Source organism: Apteryx mantelli, chromosome 25 (assembly GCF_036417845.1).
Source record: "Apteryx mantelli isolate bAptMan1 chromosome 25, bAptMan1.hap1, whole genome shotgun sequence".
Classification (NCBI taxonomy): domain Eukaryota; kingdom Metazoa; phylum Chordata; class Aves; order Apterygiformes; family Apterygidae; genus Apteryx; species Apteryx mantelli.
The window spans coordinates 5,327,104-5,347,006 of NC_090002.1; the positions used below are offsets into that span (position 1 = coordinate 5,327,104).

Here is a 19,903-nt window from a genome sequence, read left to right on the forward strand (position 1 = left end):
ACAAATTTTTTCCGCTTTACACTCAGCTCTGCCCATCATTGACCAGAAGTTATATACATACAGACTAGCTCAGTAGCTTCAACCACTTGCAAGGAGACTGCAGAATTTATTTAAGAAATAAAAATAGGATTTCCTGGTTCCTAGAAATTCTCTTCAGCCTGCCAGATTCAGTCACCTGCCGGCTGCTGCAGACTCAGGAGAGCACTAAGCTTTTGGAGAAAAGGGGTACTGTGGGTGCCACCAATCCAGGAGCCGCACACTATGCACAGGGTCCAACACAACCTGCACCCCTTGGTCAAGGCGGGGTTTCTTGCCATTGCGAACAGGAGCATCCTGGAACACCAGGCGCACACGATGATGCCTCATGTCTGTACTCACATTGATGGTGAACTGCAAGGAAAAAAAGACAAGGATGTGCTGTAGGAGATATATTTTCTAGAAACATCCAGTTGTTTCCAGATACTGTGATTATAGATTCTGATCACTGACACTGGATATCAAAATTACTTCTTTTTGGTTAAGTCAACATTTAAAATACAGAACTGATAACTTCCTTCAGGTAAGTTTTTCCACATACACAAAAAAGATTTAGATACACTTGCTGATTTTATTCACCTCAAAGGAGAAAACATCATTTTGGAAAAAATCAAAGCAACAAACAAATGGAAGAATTTCAACTAATCTAAAAGTGATCTGTTAAGAACTCAAAGTTATATGCATCTAGAGTATTTCAGGTGCTGACAGAGCTAAGCTCCAACTCCACAGCACTGGATCCAAACCAGTTCTCTTGGGCTGACAACCCTGAAAAACAATGCAGAAGTGATCTTGGAAGCAAGAGGTTGTCAGAGAACTTTGGAAGTCATTGCTCCACACTAAGGGAGGCCAGACCAAACCCTTCTTGGGCACAGGCCGCATTTTAAACCCTGACTTACAAGTACAGCCACACATGCTGCCCCATGTTTTACTGCTGCTCTTGCTGTAAGCACACCTGGTCTGCTACTGTCTGACACAATACTTCTTTCTGGAGCAACTTTGGGGAGCTGCCACTCCCACTGAGTTTGTGGAAGTTGGTTCAAAAGCTGCTGTTTCTCCCAGCAATGAGGTACCATCATCAAACTGGGACCACAAAAACACTGCAACACTGTTCCCTGCTGGAGCATGGATAACCACTCCCAGCCATAGCAAAACCTCAGCTTTTTGCAAATTCTCTACATCATTGATATTTGCTTACATCAAACAGGAAAAAGTTGATGGATCTGCAGAACTAAACTGAGGAAATCCTCAGCAATGCCTCTGAGAATTAACTTGGAGATGCCCACAACTAGTTTGTTGATGCAACAGCGTGATTTACATAAAACCATAGGGACCAGAGGTCTCCTCTTCGCCTCCTATTAGAAACTGTAAGCGCAAAGTTTGCCTACTAGTTTTTCCAAACACTTACCAAGGTAAACGTCATACCCATAACTATTGGCACAAATATAAAGTTAAAGGTGGTGATCTGCAGTAGACAGCAATCCTGATCAGGGTTTGTATGGACTTCCTCGTATTGAATGGGTGGCTGAAGACCTTTGCAACAGTTGCTCTTTAATCTAGGAGACTTAAAAGAAAGATAGAAATTTATTTAGCTAAGTAGGAACCTATGATGAATTTGGCTGCTTCTCCCTGGCGCTGACTAGCAGGTTCTCACTGAAGTCCCACACATTTCTGCAAACTATGATATAAACAATGAAAAGCCATCGCTCAGGAATGGGAATTTGCAGGACCATTTCTTTGGAGAGGAGAGCTGCCAGACTCTCAAGGCTGCCTTATACAGCATGCTTACCATGAGAGCCATTACTGGTGGTTTTCATTAGCACATGTTGGCTTTCTTCACTTCTAAGGGGAATCCTTCTGAAGTTCAGGCAAGAAGTTTCAGATTTAGGCCTACATTTTGACCACGAAACTCAACAAGTCTGGTTTTTGGTGGTAACGAGTAGCGATAACCTAAGGATTAGCTTATCTGGGGTGACAAATGATCCATGTCTTAAAGTGGAGAAAGGATATCAAATGAGGAAATAAAAATGTAGGAATCTGAACATGTTGGTAATATAGACTGAAAATTGAGTGTAGTTTCACAGTGTGCTTTATCATGGGATTAAGAGTTTCCATTTATTGTTTGAACTCACACTTGTCCTTTCTACCACCCAGAAAAATCATTACTGCTTAAAAAAAAAAAAAAAAGTCATAGCTGTTCTGGCTCTTCATTCACGACAGAGTTCAGCTTTCATACCTGCTTTTTGAACTTGAAGTTGAATTCCCACATTGATTCTTGTCTGTTCCCTTCAATCTTTTTGCACCAGAAAAGCAGGCACTGAGGTGGAAAAAAGAAACACAAAGTTATGAAACCCTCAGAGGCAACACTTTTAAATAAGTTTTAGCAGGGCGTAAAGACTTCCAATTACAAACACATTACAGAGGAGCAGTTAGAAGCCATTTATTCAGATTAATCATATTCAAAGAACACACCCAACATTTTCCATCTCCCAGTTTGAAGTTGGTCAACTCATCATGCAACGGAATGGCACAACAAGTAGCTGCTAGTCCGCTAAACAAAAATCCCTTTGCACCACTTGTCCCTTCCATAAGGGAAAGATGAGTAAAACAGATTCATCTGTTCCTCCATGCCCCACACCCACACCAAGAAGTCCCATTAAACTGGACTCCAAAAAAGACTAAAGCAAAGAACATCTGAAAACAGAAAATGGGTCAAGAAGCAACGAATCCAGAGAGAAATGCCAAGACAGAGGTATGACCCTTGAGGTGACAGATACAAAAGTTCCTAAGCCACTTCAGAGAAAAAAGAAGGTCCTGACACCACTGGGCACTGACTGTCATATTTTGGAGTATAAAAACAGTGCCAGGTTAGCACAGTTTGATTGACCTGAGTGAGTGGAAGCTACTATCCTTCAACAGCCAAGGAGAGAATCTGGCAAGTCAGCCTGACCATCACTGAATGTGTTTCCACACCACAGATGCCAGCCCACCACAGCTGGTCTTATCTGGTCCTATTAACAGTGTCAGCAGGAAGAGGAAGAATAACACGGGTAAAGAAGATAACTCCCCATCACCCATACACAGTCTCTCCCACTCCAAAAGATGGCCTGGCTGGATCGCTGGGGGAAGTACACATATAATTTAATTCCAGTTAGAGTGACCCCAAATAAAAGAAAGCCAGACCAGCCTCCACCATGGGGGCTCCATAATTAGCAACTACAGGAGATACAAGACCCTTTACTCAAAGTCTGAGTCATGTCCATAATTAAGAGTCCTTGAAGGATCTCTATATTGACAAATCTTGATGAGGTGAACGACAAAGCTATGCGGAGTCAAGCTCAGAAACATGTGTCAAGAGGCCTCCACCTGGGAGGAGGTGGCCCTCAGTTTTCACTGATAACAACATTCTCCAGATCTTTATTAATTTGGGTGCGCAGCAGATGCTGCCAAGTTTAACTCCACAGTTAGTGGCATTTGTAGTTCACCTGCAGAAACAACCTGGTCTAACAGCTTGTTTGGTCATGGCAAGTAGTGAAGCACAAAACGGTCAGTACCTCCTAAGGGGCAGAGGATGTCATCCACGGGTCAGCCGTCCTGCCCTTCAGACGCGCCGTATGGCCTGCTGCTCCACCAAAAATAATGGGGGTGTCTTTAAAGGGCAAATACTTCTGCTGACACCATAACGGCTCCAGTGTCCCACACAAGCTAGGCTAGGGAAAGAAAAAAGGAAATTAAAGAGGAAAAGCTAGATCTGGTAACATCGGGGACTAGAGTCTCCTCTTGCCACATGCAATTTATGTAGGCATCTGTCATTAGTTTCAATGACCCGTAAAGGTATAACCAAAACCCATGAAAGCAAGAACGTGGGGAGGCAATGACAGAACCTCCTCCGTACCCACTGTGCCTAGACATTTCAACGCACAGTAATACAGGTGGAGCTCACAGTCTTGCAACGCAGTAGTAGAGCAAGACCACACTCATGATAGCTCTTCTATGCTCCAAGGGGTTAGGTCAGACCTCTACCGTTCTAACAAAGCCTCATCACCGTTTAATTTCCTTTTTTTAAAAAGCTGAATAATAAAAGATTGCACTTCAAGAATCTTTCTAAAACTGTTAGTACAGTAGAAGCGCTAGCAGTGGGCACCAAAGCCGTTATGATGTCAACGTGAATGCTTCTAAGTTGCCAACCCTGTCGGTATTATCTCATGGGTTTCTAGCTCGTATAGCCACGCTATCAGGTCAGAGCCGTGGGCATGCCCTAGTAGGAAGTTAGACTCAGAAGGATTAAGGTTAAGTTGGAATTTCCTAGAAGTGCTTTGGCCTTTAATTCTTTAAGACAGACAACATCCAAACTGGGGATTCAGAAAGAGAATGAAAAAGCTCTGGGTGCAGAGATAAAAGACTTGCACACAGAAATGTGTGCTTCTCTCCTGCTCTGCAGCACCACCTGCTTGTGTTACTGCTGGATGCTCCCTAAGCATTGTGACATTTTTTTCCAGTATCCTCACAGAGAGAGGAAGGAAGAAAGGAGGTAAGGAAGGAGGGATGTTACACAGATAGACGGGGTTGCTGTATTTTGCGTGGAAAGGAAAGTACAACTGTTGAATCAAAATCCCTTCGGTTTGACTCCAAAAAGCTCATTCAGCAAGTTTTTGGATTTGGAGTGTGGGGAATTCACATTGTTGCTTAAGCTGTTCACTGAGTATCAGCCAGTTGTAAGTTAAAACCAGACAAGAAACACAGAGGCAATTCAGAGTTAATGATAACAGCAATTAAAGAGGAATGGATATGCAAGTGCTCCAAGCTTGGATAGCAAAGGAAATTGCCTGCCCACACCAGTGACAAATCCTTCTCAGGCCAACACAACTGCAGCCCCAGTACCAAAGCAGACACTTGCTCTGCACATTTGCCATGCTCACAACCTCACTACCCTCCCTCTTGCAGAAACCAAAGACGATGGATGACCTACAGGAGACGTAGTATGAAATGAGTCCCTTTCTGAGGCTATCAATGTCGCTTCTGGTGCTCTCCAGATGGCTGCTATGGAGAAAAGATGTATTCTGGCAGACAGTGTCAGAATAAAGCAGAAGATACAAATGTTGGCCCTACCTCAACCTCCTTTCAGCAACAAATTTGCAACAGAGGAGGGGAAAACTGCAAATTATATCACCAGCAGTTCTGATTTTCAATGAAGCAAGTGTTTTTGCTGATTACAAAGCTATTGTGGTAGGACTTAGGCACCCAGAAGAGTAAGAAAGATCCATTATAGTAGCAACTGTACAGATACAAGTAACCAGGAACCTTTTAAAAGTCACTATTTTAAGTTGAGAATCATCTTAAACCCAAGTTTCACTGGGGATCATCTAAACATTATTTTTTTTCCTAGAAAGAGATTAAAAATACAGAAAAAGCAACATCTCAGACATATCCCACTTCCTTAGCACTAGCACTTACTCTGGAATTTTTTAAAGTGCTAGGAGTACTGTCTGGAATAGCTGGATTCCTGGAGACTCGAGATGCAAAAGGTTCATACATATGGTATAGTGACCGGATGACACACGCACGGAGACAGTGCAGCTTCTCCATGGATTCTGGTCGTAAGCGGAGAGGCAGGTACGCATCCAGACTGTAGTGCCTGAAAAGCAAAGGACAAACCCAGCATGCTTTGAAGGGTCAGAAAGCCACAGAGATGTGTAGAAGAGAGCTATGAAAATCAATGTTGAGAGACAACTGAACATTTGAATGAACATCAGGGGACCCGTGATCAACTCTGAATGCTGCAAGGGCTTTGTATTGCTCTACATGAAATCACATGGCAGTCGCAAAGACTTTACCTGTGTCAGGCAAAAAGCAGTCACTAGTGTAATCATAAGCAGATCATGCTACAATTTCCCCACTCACAAACAATTCCCTTGCAGACAGTTTGTCCAAGACGGACCGGATGTCCGTCTTTAGGATGCTTTAGCTTTAGGATGTGCAAAGGCCTGCAGATGCTCTTGCAAGTTCCCAAGGACTCACTTTAGCTGTGCCTGACTGCATAGACAACTACCTGAGCAGGTTGAATGCCTGGGCTTGAGGACCTGTTTGATCAGAGAAACGATGTACAAGGAGCCTTTGCTAGAAAACTTCACACTAAAGAATGGGGGCAAGGATGACCATAGCTGCCAATTGCTTTGTACTCTTGCTGATCGTGCCTCCTGGGCAACAGATCCATAAAACGGAAATAAAATTCTCCCTCCTGAAGGAAAGTGCCAGTGGCATGCATGAGGACAGAAGGATTTGTTTCATATTCTGACCACTTCTTTGCTTTTCTTCTCTTCCTTACTTTATTATAGTCCATTTCCACCACGGAGACTCCTCCTAAATGCTTGGTGGTACCCTTAGTTTCCCTCATGCTTTCCTAAATTCAGGAAGGTGACCACAATAAAAGCTTCAGGCAGGGCAAGTTTTCTATCAGTGATGCTTACTTTTTTAAAGGCAGGCAATGGCCTGGCCTTACTGTAAGCACTTTTTGCATACTTAACACACAGAGCACGCGGTTATGAACAGAAGTGTGTAGGCTCTGGCAAGCAGAAAAGCATACTAGACTGAGATCTTGTATGGAGCATATGGGAATATGCTGCCACAGACAGATCCATTTCCAGATCCCAAAGCAGATGTAGTATACTGCAACCCCCTTGCCAAACGAGGCACACACCACCATTTCGGTATGCAAACATTATGGTCCGCAGCCTATAAGGAAATATTCCCTTATTTGCAGCTCTGCAGACAACTGGTCGCCATTGAAGCATCCTACAAATAGTTAAAACGTTCTTTAGAGTCTCACCTTCTGTAGAGCCTGGTCCAAAAGGCGGCAGTGCAAGTAACAGTCCAGGCTTTCTTGCAAATCAGAGAAAACCGGACAATGTCTTCAGGGCGAATGTAGGAAGCCAGCAACAGCCAGATATCTATGGGATATTCTTCTCCGCTGTCACCATCAGGGTTTTCTAAATGCAGTGAACATATGTTAGTGGAATAAAAAAAAACTCTTTACCAAATCACACCTAGACGTGAAGTGAAGGCATATGCTTTACTACTGCTAGTACAGGGTGAGTAACTTGCGTTTGTGTGTGTGGGTGTATGTGTATATATATACATAGGTGTGTACACATAGTCATCTAAACAAGCCCAAGTCAGTACAACTTCATTGTCACTGCTACTGGTTTTCATTAGCCTGCACAGGTCCATCCATACAACCATTATATTCTCCCCTTGCGGAATAAGTGCCCTCATTTTTTTGCTGTTGTGCTGGATGCACAAGTATGCAAAGTGACAGACCCATAGAACAGTTCAGGTGGAAAGGGACCTCTGGTGGTCTCTAGTAAAACTCCCCAGCTCCAAACAGGTTGAATGGTCACAAGATTCTTGTAGAAGCTCTGCTAGGCAGTACATACATCCGGTTACACCAGTTTCTCATGGCATTAACAGACTTGAAAAGAAGGTGTTTTAGAACAGACCAAGTCAACACAGCACAGAGGTCAGGAGATACGCAGTATAGCAGGGGAGAATATTCCTCACTGAAGTGCAGCGGTCAAAGTTGTCTCCCTCCTTGTCCCTCGCTTCTCTCTTTTGCAACTCTCCTAATGGCTAATTAGCTGCTTTCTTAAGTCCACATTTTAGTCAAAGCATCTAGGATGGCAAATGCTAAAGAAATTCATAAATGAACAGAATGGCCTGTTCTCCCTCTCAGAAGCATTAAAAACTATGCAGCCAGAATTGAAGCTTCACAAATTCATTTCATTTCAGCTGTACCTTTAAGTTAACAAAACACATTTTTCACAGACATTCCTCAAACTATAGGAGATAAGATTTTAATGGAACATGAATAACGAACAATATCGAGCATTGGGAACATTAAGAGGTGAAAAGAGAAAGAAAACATACAACTTGTACAAAGTAGGGATGGAAAAAAAAAAAAAAAAACAAACACCCAAGAGGTTTATAAACCAGTGAATTACTTGCCATTTCTCAGAGCTTAAGAACTTGAGGGTGCCAAATCTAATCATCAGATAGTGGGTTTAGAACAAAGGGCAATACTTTGCCCTCATGGGATCATTGTCACATTCATTGCCATAGAAAGTTTTGGATGGGATCGCTTCCATTAGCCAGGTTTATGGCAGGCAGGCACACCCACCACAGGCCATAACATCCTTATCACTGTTTCAGCTCTGACGCAATAAGCCCTCAAACTACAGAACTGCTGAGTTCAGCTAGACCTATCATTGTCCTATTACCTTATTTTATTCTTGCCTAAACATGCACCTGTAGTTGAAATAAGTTACTAGATTGAGTATTAGTAAAGAAGCTAAAGGACCTCATTCAAGTTTGGTGTATGTAAGGGAGACTTATGATTTGGACAAAAACCAGACGCCCTTTCGGACAAGAGATGGAACAGATCAAGATTTCAAGCTTTGTCTGTGTCTAGCTCTCAAGAAGGGACTGATTAAATTTAAAACTAGAATGCAGAAAATCATCTGCAGATCTGTCACCCAGACTGATTAAAAATAATTAAAAGAGATGACAGCCTTTTGCATGTCTGTTCCTTCATATTCAGTAATAGGGATTAAAAAGCAAATTCAGGTTCTATTTAGATTAAAGCACTCCTCAGCTCTCTGCTACTGCACAACTGATCTAAGCAGGCAGCTGAACTCTTTGGGGGTAAGTTTTACAGCTGCTGGGTTTTAAAATAAGGATGACTGAGAAATAAAACAATTTGCTGAAAGTAAAACAAAGTGGTAGAAACGGTCTTTCCAGACTCCTAACACCCATAACTAGCTACTGGGATGTTCCTATTTTCCCAGAATTCCCAAGGACGTCTTAATAAATAGACATGGAAGTCCTATCCCAGAGGAGCGCTGTGCATTTACAATCCTTAGTAGATGTTGATTTGTTACACAAATCAGTATCTTTACATAATAACTTTAAAAGATAACAAAGGTAACCTTTTTCCCCCTCAGGTATAGGATAAAGTTAAATTTAGTCTGTCAACCTGAAGGCTACCTGTCGCAGGATTCCACAACACAGCAAATCAATTTGTTGCTTAGATTGTGTTGCAAATTGCATACTATAGATTTGCACAAAGTATAAATACTGAAGGATATAGATCCTTAGACTTAACTTTCTGTGATGTCACTAGAGCTAAATTTACTCAGTTGCTCTCTAAATCCATTTGCAGTAAACTGCAGGTTTGGAAATAACCTAAAAACAGAGCCTGGATTCTGCCCACAAATGCATTGCAGACAGAAATGTTTGTTCTTCAAAGCAAATCCTGCTCTCACCAATGTTTTCGGTGAAGAACAGAGTATCACATGTAGCAAAGTTTCATAACTCTTTCAATAGAGCAGCATTAGTTTTCCAAGGCTGACAGCAAGTCAATGAAAGCAACAAGATCTTAGGCTTGGATAAAGCTTTGGGCACGAAATCAAGTGAAAAGTCAACATCTTTGACCGAGTCACAGCAGGTTTCTCAGTAGAACTGGGAACAGTGTTTTAACCCTTGGCATTTCCTTGTGCACCCGCAAGTCACAGAATGCCATGAAAAGCCACAAGACTAGTCTGTAAATAGCAACCCCTAACATCACACATACAGAAAAACATCCCAAAGAAGCCCATGCAGAGCTGTCCCAGGAGAAGACAGTGACCATACCTTTGTGCCTTTTGCTCTTCTTTTTTCTAGACGTAGTTCGCCCGTTGATGCTTTCCTTTGTATCCATTTCATCGCTGCTGTCACAAGACTCTCCAGATACGGAGAGAACTTCCTCAGCAGGAACACAAGAAGCTTCCAAACCACAGAGGGATTTTACTAGAATGAGAAACAATGACACACACTGAATACGCTAGAAGAGAGAAAGAGGCAGTCCAAGTTCAGGAGATCTTTCAGTCCAACCGCAGCCAGATCTCTGCCAGGGCCACTGCTAAGAAATGACACACTAACCGTATTAAAGCTCTTTAGTGACACAAGCAAATAAATCCTGGGCCTGAGGATTACCATGCCAGAGCAAGATTAGCACGGGCCAGTGAATTGAAAACATAATTATTTTGTCTCGCTTTAAACAATGCACAATGAGGACGATTACCAGCACATTAGGCAGATGATCCTATTGGTTTAGCTGAAGCTATTTACAATTCTGAATGAAACAACAGCTCTTTCTACAGTGCCAACTGGTTTCCCAGCATACCAGAGCTTCCTTGCATGACCACTGCCACTCTTCCTGTATGAAGCCTGCATCCACTCTGTAACCGTCCTACGAACACAGCAAAGGTATCCTACTACCTTCTCAGGGGGAGAAAGAGATTGCATGGCTGAAGACAGACAAGCAATCAGCCATATAACCCAGCGCCAAGCACAGGAGCCCAATTTATCCTAGAATTTAATGAAGGGAAAAGGCTCTGGACTAATCAGGAAAACAGCAAGTGAATTCGGGATTTTTTTTTGCTGTCCCTAGGGAGATGTTTAGACACAATACTGTTAGGAATCATTATTTCTGAAATTTAATCTACTAACTGAGGGCTCATTAGTCAGAAAAATCCAAGTGTGAGCCAGTAATCTCACAGTCTTGAAAAAGAAAGGTGCAGTCTTACAATACAGCAGCATTATTAGTCTTTGCAAAAACACTTTGTCAGTTCTCTGTACAACTCAGGGTCACACAAATTTGAGAAAGTTGAATTTCAACCTAATGTGCTTGCATGAAGAAAAGGCCTTCTATCCAGAGGCAGCTGACAACACCACAGCAGACTCTCACTGTTTGAGTTTTTCTAACCTAGCAAACTTAAGGCCAGGGAAACTTTTATACACAGCAGTCACAGTCATCAGACCCACCAGAAAGGAAGAAGAGCTATTTGACTTAAAAGGATGGGAGTGGCAGGAAAAAAAAATATGAACTGACCATAAATAAACTTAGTCTAGAGATATTCTCACTTCTGACCACAGAAAAACAAGGTTCCAAAACAGTAACAGGGCAGAAGGAGAGAATCTAAAGATAGAGCTTGACCAGTTTAGGAAGAGGGACTGTGTGACCTGGTTTTCAGCCACAGCAGAGGACTAGACCTAGCAACTAGGAGACACTTTCAATCCTTTCCTAAACCAATTCTTCCTTTCTTTGCACAGTATACTTTGTAAATTGCATGCAGTCAGGACAGTAGTTTCCCTCAAACGTTCAAACAGTACTGCCCTCTCCATGTGACCTTTTATAGCCAAAGTCAAGCAGATGGCAACATAAATTACAGGAAGTTATGACATCAAACATAGCCAAGCAAGAGGATGACATTCTGCAAGGAAACGCAACAGCCAGAGACTCTGACAGGGGCCTAGAAAAAGAAACTGTCACATCCTGTAAAGAAAAGAACAACTTCTGAGTTGACAGTACAACATCCATTCATACACCAGATTCGCACTGCATTACTATCTTGCCAAAGAGGCACTCGCTCCTTATCTCACAGCAGTAATGCCCCTTGCTGAGGGGTTCGGATGGAGTGGGGAAAAGCTCAGGAAAATTCCACCTGGCCTTTGCTCCCCCGTGAAACTCTCTACTTCCTGACAGTCACACACAGAGCGATGTCAACTTGGAGCCAAGGGGGACAGCAGGTGAGCGAGGCCAAAGGCTAAAGCTCTCTGGGCCAGCCCACTGGGCAGAGTCTCCTCCCCGCTCCCTCTGGCGTCCCTGTGCAGCGGCGAGCTGCACCATGAGTCATGACTGCACCAGACAAGGCTGTAGGACATCCCTAGGGCTGGGGAGGAGAGATCCTGAGGATCTCTGCATAATGAGGGGAAAGCCCTGGTGCTTCTGCACTGCAAAGACTTGAGAAGGGGCAGACAGGGAACTGCCTGTGACAGGGAGTCACCCCCTAGACAGCACAGAGGTGAGCTAGAAAGGGGGCGAAGGATTTTAGGTAAGGGGTTAAGCCAAACAGGGCAGATGTTGCTGGGTGCAAGGATTCAGGGGCAGGTGCAGAAGGAAAAGACAATATGGTTTGCTACATATGAGGCTGAAGTGCAGCACTTTGAGGCAAAACAGAAAATACGTAACAGTGAACAGGAGAAGAATTGGGAATTCTTCTCCAGCCTGTTATAAAGCAAGTAGCAAGAGGAAGGTGCCCTGATCTGAAAAGCATGAGAAATAGTGGCTGAAAAAAATATTCACCAGCATCACTACCCATACAGTTCCCCCATACAGGCACTTGCACAACGAGCACCTTTTCTTGGAATATGTAAGATTACAGCAATATCATGAGACTTCTCTCATTTAAAAAGAGCTCAGTATTCACTGTTTGTGTAACAAAATTCACCTCCGCTCCATTCTATATGTGCGACCAGTTAAGAACCAAGTTCTAAACATTAACTGTTCTCAAGCAAACAGGGTGTGCTAGTTCAGAATGTTCCTATTATCCTCAGCAGCTAAAAATCGAGGAGGAAGTAGATAACAAAATATTGCAACGACCTTTCAGGAAACTGCTTGTTTATACAGTTTGCACAGAAACAACAGCAGCACCCTCAGAAGACCTCACTGCAGTTTGCAGCACAGGGGGGAAAGAAAAAAAAAAAAAACTTGTGGCAGAACTACCATAACCATGTTCCCATTGTAAAACGGTTTCTTCAGTAATAAAGCCGTACACAATTTCATATGAGGTGGTAAAGTAATAAAAACTTCTATCATGTTGTTTTCTTCTTCAGGTAGGAGATAACACACAATACTAAACGGAAATAGGCCTTCCATTTAAGACACTAACAAAGATTCGGTAGCTCTTAGCTGGACTTCCAGCAGCTTTCTACAAAACCTCCTGTCTAAGATCCTAAGCATCTGATTTTGCAAAGGAACACAGACACATTTTCAGGTACCAAACTAAGCAGCCAGATTTTCCCAGGCCACAGAGGGGGAGTTTCCACGTATCTCCCAGCCAGCGCTGGGAGTCCAGTGAGTGGGGAGGCAGCCCCCACCCAGGTGCCATAAAGGATCTCCGATGCAGACTCACCTTCCTGCTGAACTGCATTGGCCACGGCTTTTTTCACACGTCCCGATTTCACGACGGCTGGGTCTGAGTTGGCATAATCTGCCACCGTCACTGCCAGAGAGATGGGAGACAGGCTGTCAAGGGATTTGGGATCATAGGGGAGAGGCTGGAAGGCGTAAGAGCCATGATCTCCCAAGGGGACTCACTCCATGGGAACAGAGACTTGAGCAGGAGATGCACATAAGCAATTACAAGAAAGGGTGCCCCAGCAGAGGCACACAGACCAGTTGCCACCAGCAGGCCTCTACCTCAACTCATCATGCTACTGAGACCAGGGGTCCACTCCCCCATAAGCGACCAGCTTCCCCTCGCCCTCAACCAGAGCCAAAGCCCACGCTCCCGTTCACACACAGTCAAGCCTGGCTCACGCTTTAGGCACTAACCTCCTCCTTTAGGCCTTGGCCTCCTCCTTTGCAGACCAAGCTGGCTCACTCGCCTCACATCAAGCCAGGTCCCCCCATCTCCAGCTCGAGACAACTCATTTCCCTCCCCTACCAGAGCCCAGCCAGGCCCAGGCCACCTCCCAGCCAAGATGGGGCCGTTCCTCTCCCCCCGGCCAGGCCCAGGTGCCCCAGCTCCCCAGGGGAGGCCGTTTCGCCCCCAGCCTCCAGATCAGGCCTGGGCCCCGGCCCGGCCCCTTCTTCCTCGGCCGGGCCGGGGCCCAGGCCCTTCTCCGCGGACGGGCCCGGGCCCCTAACTCCCCAGGCGAGGGCGGTTCGTCCCCAGGCCCCAGACCAGGCCTAGACCGAGGCCCGGCGCCTTCCCGCAGGCCGCGGCCCGGCCCGGCCCCACCCCCGAGGAGCGGCGCGGGCCTCACCGCGCTCGGAGCAGACGTCGTCGGCGCGGAACTTGAGGCGCTTGCGGGCGCCCCGCTTGGGCATGGCGGCGGCTACGGGGCGGCCGCGCGGGGCCATGTCCCGGGCCGCAGCGGAGCGCAGCGGAGCGCAGCGGCCCGGCCCGGGGACAGCGCCGCCCCCCCCGCCGGCCCCGCCGCCCGCCACGCCTCGCGAGACCCTGACGTCATCCGCCAGCGCGCCCCGGGCGGCGCGGCGCGGCGCTCTGACGTCACGGGGGCAGCGGTGGGGGGAGGGGTGTCGCTGCCCGCCTCTTGGGTCGCCCGTCCTCCCCCTGGCAAGGGGCCTTGCGCCAGTGCCCCCCAGTAACGAGACCGCGGGGTAACGGCCCCCCAGTCCACCCAGTAACCAGGGCCTGCGGGATAACGGCCCCCCAGTGCCCCCCAGTAACGAGGCCTCGGGGTAACGGCCCCCCAGTCCACCCAGTAACGAGACCTCGGGGTAACGGCCCCCCAGTCCACACAGTAACGAGACCACGGGGTAACGGCCCCCCAGTCCACTCAGTAATGAGGCCTCGGGATGACAACCCCCCAGTCCACCCAGTAACAAGACCTCGGGGTAACGGCCCCCCAGTCCTCCCAGTATCGAGGACCCCTGCACCCACAGCCCCCCGAGCGCCGCAGCGGTGCCCCAGTGCCCGCGCCTGTGCCAGCCCCCAGCTGCGTCCCCGCTGTCCCCCTCCGTCCCAGGGAGCTCGGCCACCTGCCCCGCGCACGGCTGGCATTTGGTAAAATCGGCAGCATCGTCCCCCGGCTCCCACGCCTGCACCCTCGTGCCAGGCCACTCGGCGCTGGGTACGGTAACCAGCGGTAGCCACTGCTAGTAAACTGTATTTACTATTTATTTTACGCCTGAATTTAATTCATGTCGAAGAAGTGATGCCACCTCCTGGCGAACGAGTCGTTCGAAGGTGACCTGTGAAGGGAAAAGGGGAGCAGCAGCCAGGAGGCACCATCCCAGACGGGTGCTGGACCGACCCCAGAGCGCTGCATTTTCTGACTGCTCTTTTTAGCTATAAAGCTACTGGAGATAATTTGGCCATCGGAAGGTTGGGGCTGCACCAGGATGCTTTCACGGATGTTGTTTCTGCTACAAGCCTCCCCAGAGCGATATAGCGCTGAGGACGCAGAGGACTTTCACATTTCTTATGCATTCCCGGGAAAACCAGGGATCTAATCACTTATATAACCGATGCTTCTGACCGTATTTCTTTCTCTCCGCGTTTCTTAAAATATGTTAAGAGTATTTTATCAGCAAAGAAAATAGCCGACAATTGAGAATAATTTTCATTGTCCTGGACGGAAAAGGTCATTCCTTAACAAAAAAGCTACTTCTGGTTCTCTTAACCCATCTTTAAAACAGTCTATATGAATTAAGTAGAATGGCAGTTAATACAGATCCTTACGCTAATGGTTTTTATCCACCTCTCCCGTTGCGTAGCTACTCGAAAATGTTTTCCTCGGACTACGCTATCATCATCGGTATTTGACAACTCTATCACGTTATTATTGTTGAAAAGTAGAAGTTTTATTGGCTGGGAAAACTGTGGCACACGGAAAACAGATGGAATTTTAACCGCAAGGCACAAGAGCCGCAATGTGAGCAACGCGAAGCAGGCAGTTGTTTCTGAGTGAGGCCAGCGTTAGGATTCAGCATGCTCACTCCTCCAGCAGGTTGGTGGCACTGATGGCATTTATCTTCCGAGACCTCCATGAAGCCTTCCAGCAAAAATAATGAGGGATAAGCCTGGCGGCCCTGATAAAACCTGGCGCGACGAAGGAACCGGTGCTCCTTCCCCGCTGTGCTGCTGATCCCGTTCATCCTTCGCTTCGTCTCCGAGCAGGGCTTCTCCACAATGGTCCACGCAAGGGATGCCCCAAGGGGATGCCGATGGCCGGGCAACGGGAAGTGCAGCAGCAGTGGCAGGAGCCAAGGGCAACCGGTTTGGCCTCCTGCATCCTGCGACGCCAAAATCAGGACAGGTGGCTTGGAGCCGTGGCACGGATGGGGATGTGGCGGGACGCGAGGGCTCGGCCCCGTCCCCGCTCCCCATGCTGCAGGGCCACCTACGGTGCAGTGGGGGGCCGGGGGGCTGCCGGGGGGGAAGGAGCAGCCGCAGCTCGGCTGCCCGCATGGGGACAGCACCCCACAGCCCAGGGCTGCTCCAGCCTCCCTCCCTATAAGGCTGGCTGAGGCCCCTGGTTGGGGATCCTGCTCCCAAGGGAGGTCCTTGCCCCACAAGAGAGGTTCCTGACCCCCAGGAGGGATCTTGCTCGCAGGGAGGTTCCTGACCCCCCCCCCCCAGGGACGTGCCTACCCCCCAGGGACATTCCTGCCCCCCAAGGGAGGCTCCTGCTCCCCAAAGAGAGGTTCCTGCTCCCTCAGAGATGTTCCTACCCCCAGGGAAGCTCCTGCCCCCCAAGGGAGGCTCTTGCCCCTCCCCCCAGGACATTCCTGTCCCCCCCACGGATGTTCCTGCCACCCAGGGATGCTCCTGCTCCCCAAAGAGAGGTTCCTGCTCCCTCAGGGACATTCCCGCCCCCCAAGGGAGGCTCCTGCCCCCCCCCAGGACATTCCAGTCCCCCCCATGGATGTTCCTGCCACACAGGGACGCTCCTGCTCTGCCCAGGGAGGCTCCTGCCCCCCCCCCCACAAGGACATTCCTGCCCCTCAAAGGGAGGCTCCTGCCCTCCCCCCAGGACTTCCCCCGGGCCCCAGCCCCACGGCGAGGGGGCGTGGCCAAAGCCTGGGGCGTGGCCAGGTGGGCGTGACCAGACCGGGAAGGGACGCAGTGGGCGGGGCCCTGCCGGGGGCGGGGCCTGGGGCGGGGCCGGGGCGGCGGTGCGGGCGGCGGGCGGCAGCGGCGCCGCGGCGGCTTCCAGCGTGTTCGGCGGCGGTGAGTGCGGGCGGGGCCGCGCCGCGCCGGGCCGGGGGCGCCTCGCCGCCCCCCCGGGGCTGCATGGGGGGCTCGGCCCCGCACCGCCCCACGGGGGGGGTGCTCTGCCCCCCCCCCACCCCCCGCCCCGGTGGGGCTGGGCGGGGGGATGATCTGCCCCTCGGGGGATGCTCTGCCCCCTTACTGCCCCCACTGGGGCTGGGCTGGGGGCGCTGTGCCCCCCCGCCGCCCCTGGGAGGGGCTGCCTCCGTGGGGGGGGGAGGCTCTGAGGCAGGGGGATGCGCCGAGACCCCCCGTTTCCCTTGGGTCGAGGGGTCTGAGCCGGGGGGTTCTCTGCCCCCCGCCTCCCCCCGAGCGGCTGAGGGGACCTGCTGCCCCCGCGTTGTCCCCGCGCCGGGTGTTTGAGCTGGGGGGTGCTCGGCCCCCCACCCCAGTGCCTCCAGGGCTGAGCCGGGGGGATGTGCTGCCCCTTCCCTGCTGTGCACGGGCATGGGGGGGGCCCAAGGGCTGGCCACATCCCCCCCAGCAGGGCAGCAGGATGTGGGGAACGGAGGGGGCAGCAGTCCCTATAGCGCAGCAGTGGGGAGAGGGTCCCTCTTTTTCAGCTGCCCTTTGCCTCCAGGGGCTCCCCACCCTGGTCCCAAGCTGTCCCCTTGCATCCCCCATGCCCCCACCTTACAGGGGGGCCCATCCCGGTGACACTGGTCCTTACCTGTGGCCTTCTCCTGCCCCCACAATTTCCCAGCGCCGTCTCCTCCCTCCTCCCTCAGTGCTGTCTCCAGCGCCACGAGCATCCTCCCAACACCGAGCTCCGGGCTGGACCAGCCGGCATCCGCTCAGCGAGCATCCTCCCAGTCCCGAGCTCAGGGCTGGATCGGCCAGCGAGCATCCTCCCCGTGAGCATCCTCCCGGTGCTGAGCTCTGGGCTGGACCGGCCAGCGAGCATCCAGCCGGCTTAGCCAGCCCAGATGTGCCTATGCTGGTTCCCATCCTCCCATCGGCCAGCGCAGCCCTGTCACAGCCATGATTTTCTCCCAAATAACACCAGCCCTCTAGGGGCTTGTTTATCCCCCAACTTGCATCATTGTAACGGCAATTGGCTTAAGAAGCTGCGTTTTATTAAAGCTGTGCAAAACCTTCTGGGGACACCCTGATTTTGGCCAAGTCAGTCCTGGCAAAGTATTAATTTAAGCTCATTTGCTGCCATCTGGCCGTATGCTGGAATGAGGTTCTCCATGCGGGCTTTCACGCCACCATGCCACATTGTGAGCACGAGCTGGCATGTAGACAAGGTCTGAGCTTGAGTTTGGTACCTGGATGAACGCGTTGGCGTGGCCGGGGCGTGGGAGCTTTGTGGTTTTGGCACTGCTTGTGCTTAAGAGGAGGTGGAAAATTGGTGGCTTTGTAGCTCTGGTGGTCTGACATCCATGCCCATGCTCTCAAGGGCACCACGACGTGCTGCTTCCTGCATAGCATCTCAGGACGGTGCTGGTTGGGAAACAGGACTGATCTCCGGGGACTTTCCCGGAGATTTGTCATGGAGCCGTGAGCAAAGCTGGCTCATGCAGTCCCTCTGGGGCTTGCAGGTGCTCAGATGATTTTCCAGCTTCGATGCAGGCTCTTCCTGCCTTATCTGCTGCACCAGAGCTAAGCTAAGAGTCGTGGTTCCCCGGCTTTACGGACCCACCAGCCATGCCAGGCTTTAACATCTCCCCAGGACTGTCGTGCCCCCTCAACATACATCTAACCCAAGTGTGGTTTCTAGTTGTCCGTGGACAGAGCGTTTGGGAGCCCAGAAGCACAGCTGCTGGCTTCAAGGGCTGATTGAGCTCCACACAGCAGTGTTGGGCAGCCCTTGTCTTGGGAACGGAGGCACGAGGCATCTTGGCTTTCTGCAGCCTCCTGCTGCTCAGGCCTGACAGACAAGGAGTTCGTAGGCACCGACAGCCGCTCTCTGGCAGATGCAGAGCCCCCTCAGTGGTGCTGGTTGGCCATGAGCGAGGACAGGGAACGCTGCAATATGGACAGATGGACCTGCGCTTGGGTCCGAGTCAGGCCTCTGACAGTGTTGGCGCACTGAAATTTTTAGAAGCGATATCTCCGCTCTGATCTTAGTTTCCAAAAGGGAAGAAATGAGGAGATTTGGTGTCTGGAGGAGACAAGATTACCTTGCATGGAGGTTGTCTAGAGCCTGTGGCTGGAGGGGAGCAGGGAGCACCCAAACTGACAGCTTCCCAAGACGCCAGTGTGGGATTGATGGACAGAGCAGGCTTTTTGGGGTGGTCAGACCACCCATGGCTTGGCAGACCTGGGATTAAATGAAGGGGCCGGCTTCTTGTAGGGTTCAGTCCAGTGGTGTCTCAGTGCTCACCAGCAGTCGAATTGCAGATGGTAGGTGACTGAATCAGGTGGAGAATTGGGACCCTGCCTCTTGTTGATCTTCTCAGAAGGTGCCTGGAGAAAAAAGCACTGAGCCTTCACCTTGAAAACCTCCCTGCATCCTGTCCGCATCTTTTGAGGACCTTTTTTGTAAGCCTTGCCCTTTCTGGCAGCTCCCGCTGGAGTATGGGGTGATGGGGACAGGTCTGAGGACAGTGGTGCGAGGAGGACGTGGCTGAGTGCGTGTAAGCTGGGAGGGTGGCAGGGTTGCGCTGTGCCGGGTGGGGACATCATGGCTGTACGTCAGGCCCAGGAAGGAGCTAGGCACCGTGTTGGAGGTGGGAATCCACACCATAGCCTGGGGAGGCAATCTCAGAGGATGCTTAACCCAGACCAAGACCTGTCTGGAAATGCTCAAGGATGTTTCTGCTTTTTGGGAGCAGGGAGCGACTTCTGCGTGAGTGTCTGACCACTGCCTGGGAGGTGCCATTTAATAATGTTCTCCAGCAAAGCAGAAAAATACCGGCTTCTTCAGTGAACCTTGAAGCCTTATTTTACAATTAATTTCTTGCTAAAGGATGCTCTGGTGTGTCTGAGGCTTCCCAGATAGCTCCCAAAAGTGAGTTGGGAGGTCTCTGGGCTTTACCTGGAAGGGGAGCATATTGGATCCTTAGCCTAGCTTTTCTTCCAAGAGC

At 49.6% G+C, this 19,903-nt stretch overlaps 1 protein-coding gene across 1 annotated transcript; it reads right to left on the reverse strand.

The window, feature by feature from the left end:
* Positions 1 to 77: 77 nt before the first annotated feature.
* TMEM183A (transmembrane protein 183A) lies at positions 78 to 14,061 on the reverse strand. Its single transcript, XM_067310535.1, has 8 exons — positions 13,897 to 14,061; positions 13,041 to 13,130; positions 9,718 to 9,873; positions 6,860 to 7,019; positions 5,488 to 5,668; positions 2,270 to 2,350; positions 1,442 to 1,597; positions 78 to 390 (listed from the first exon to the last, which is right to left on the reverse strand). The coding sequence occupies exons 1-8, from the start codon at positions 13,991 to 13,993 to the stop codon at positions 205 to 207; spliced, it is 1,107 nt and encodes a 368-aa protein (XP_067166636.1). The 5' UTR covers positions 13,994 to 14,061; the 3' UTR covers positions 78 to 204.
* Positions 14,062 to 19,903: the final 5,842 nt, after the last annotated feature.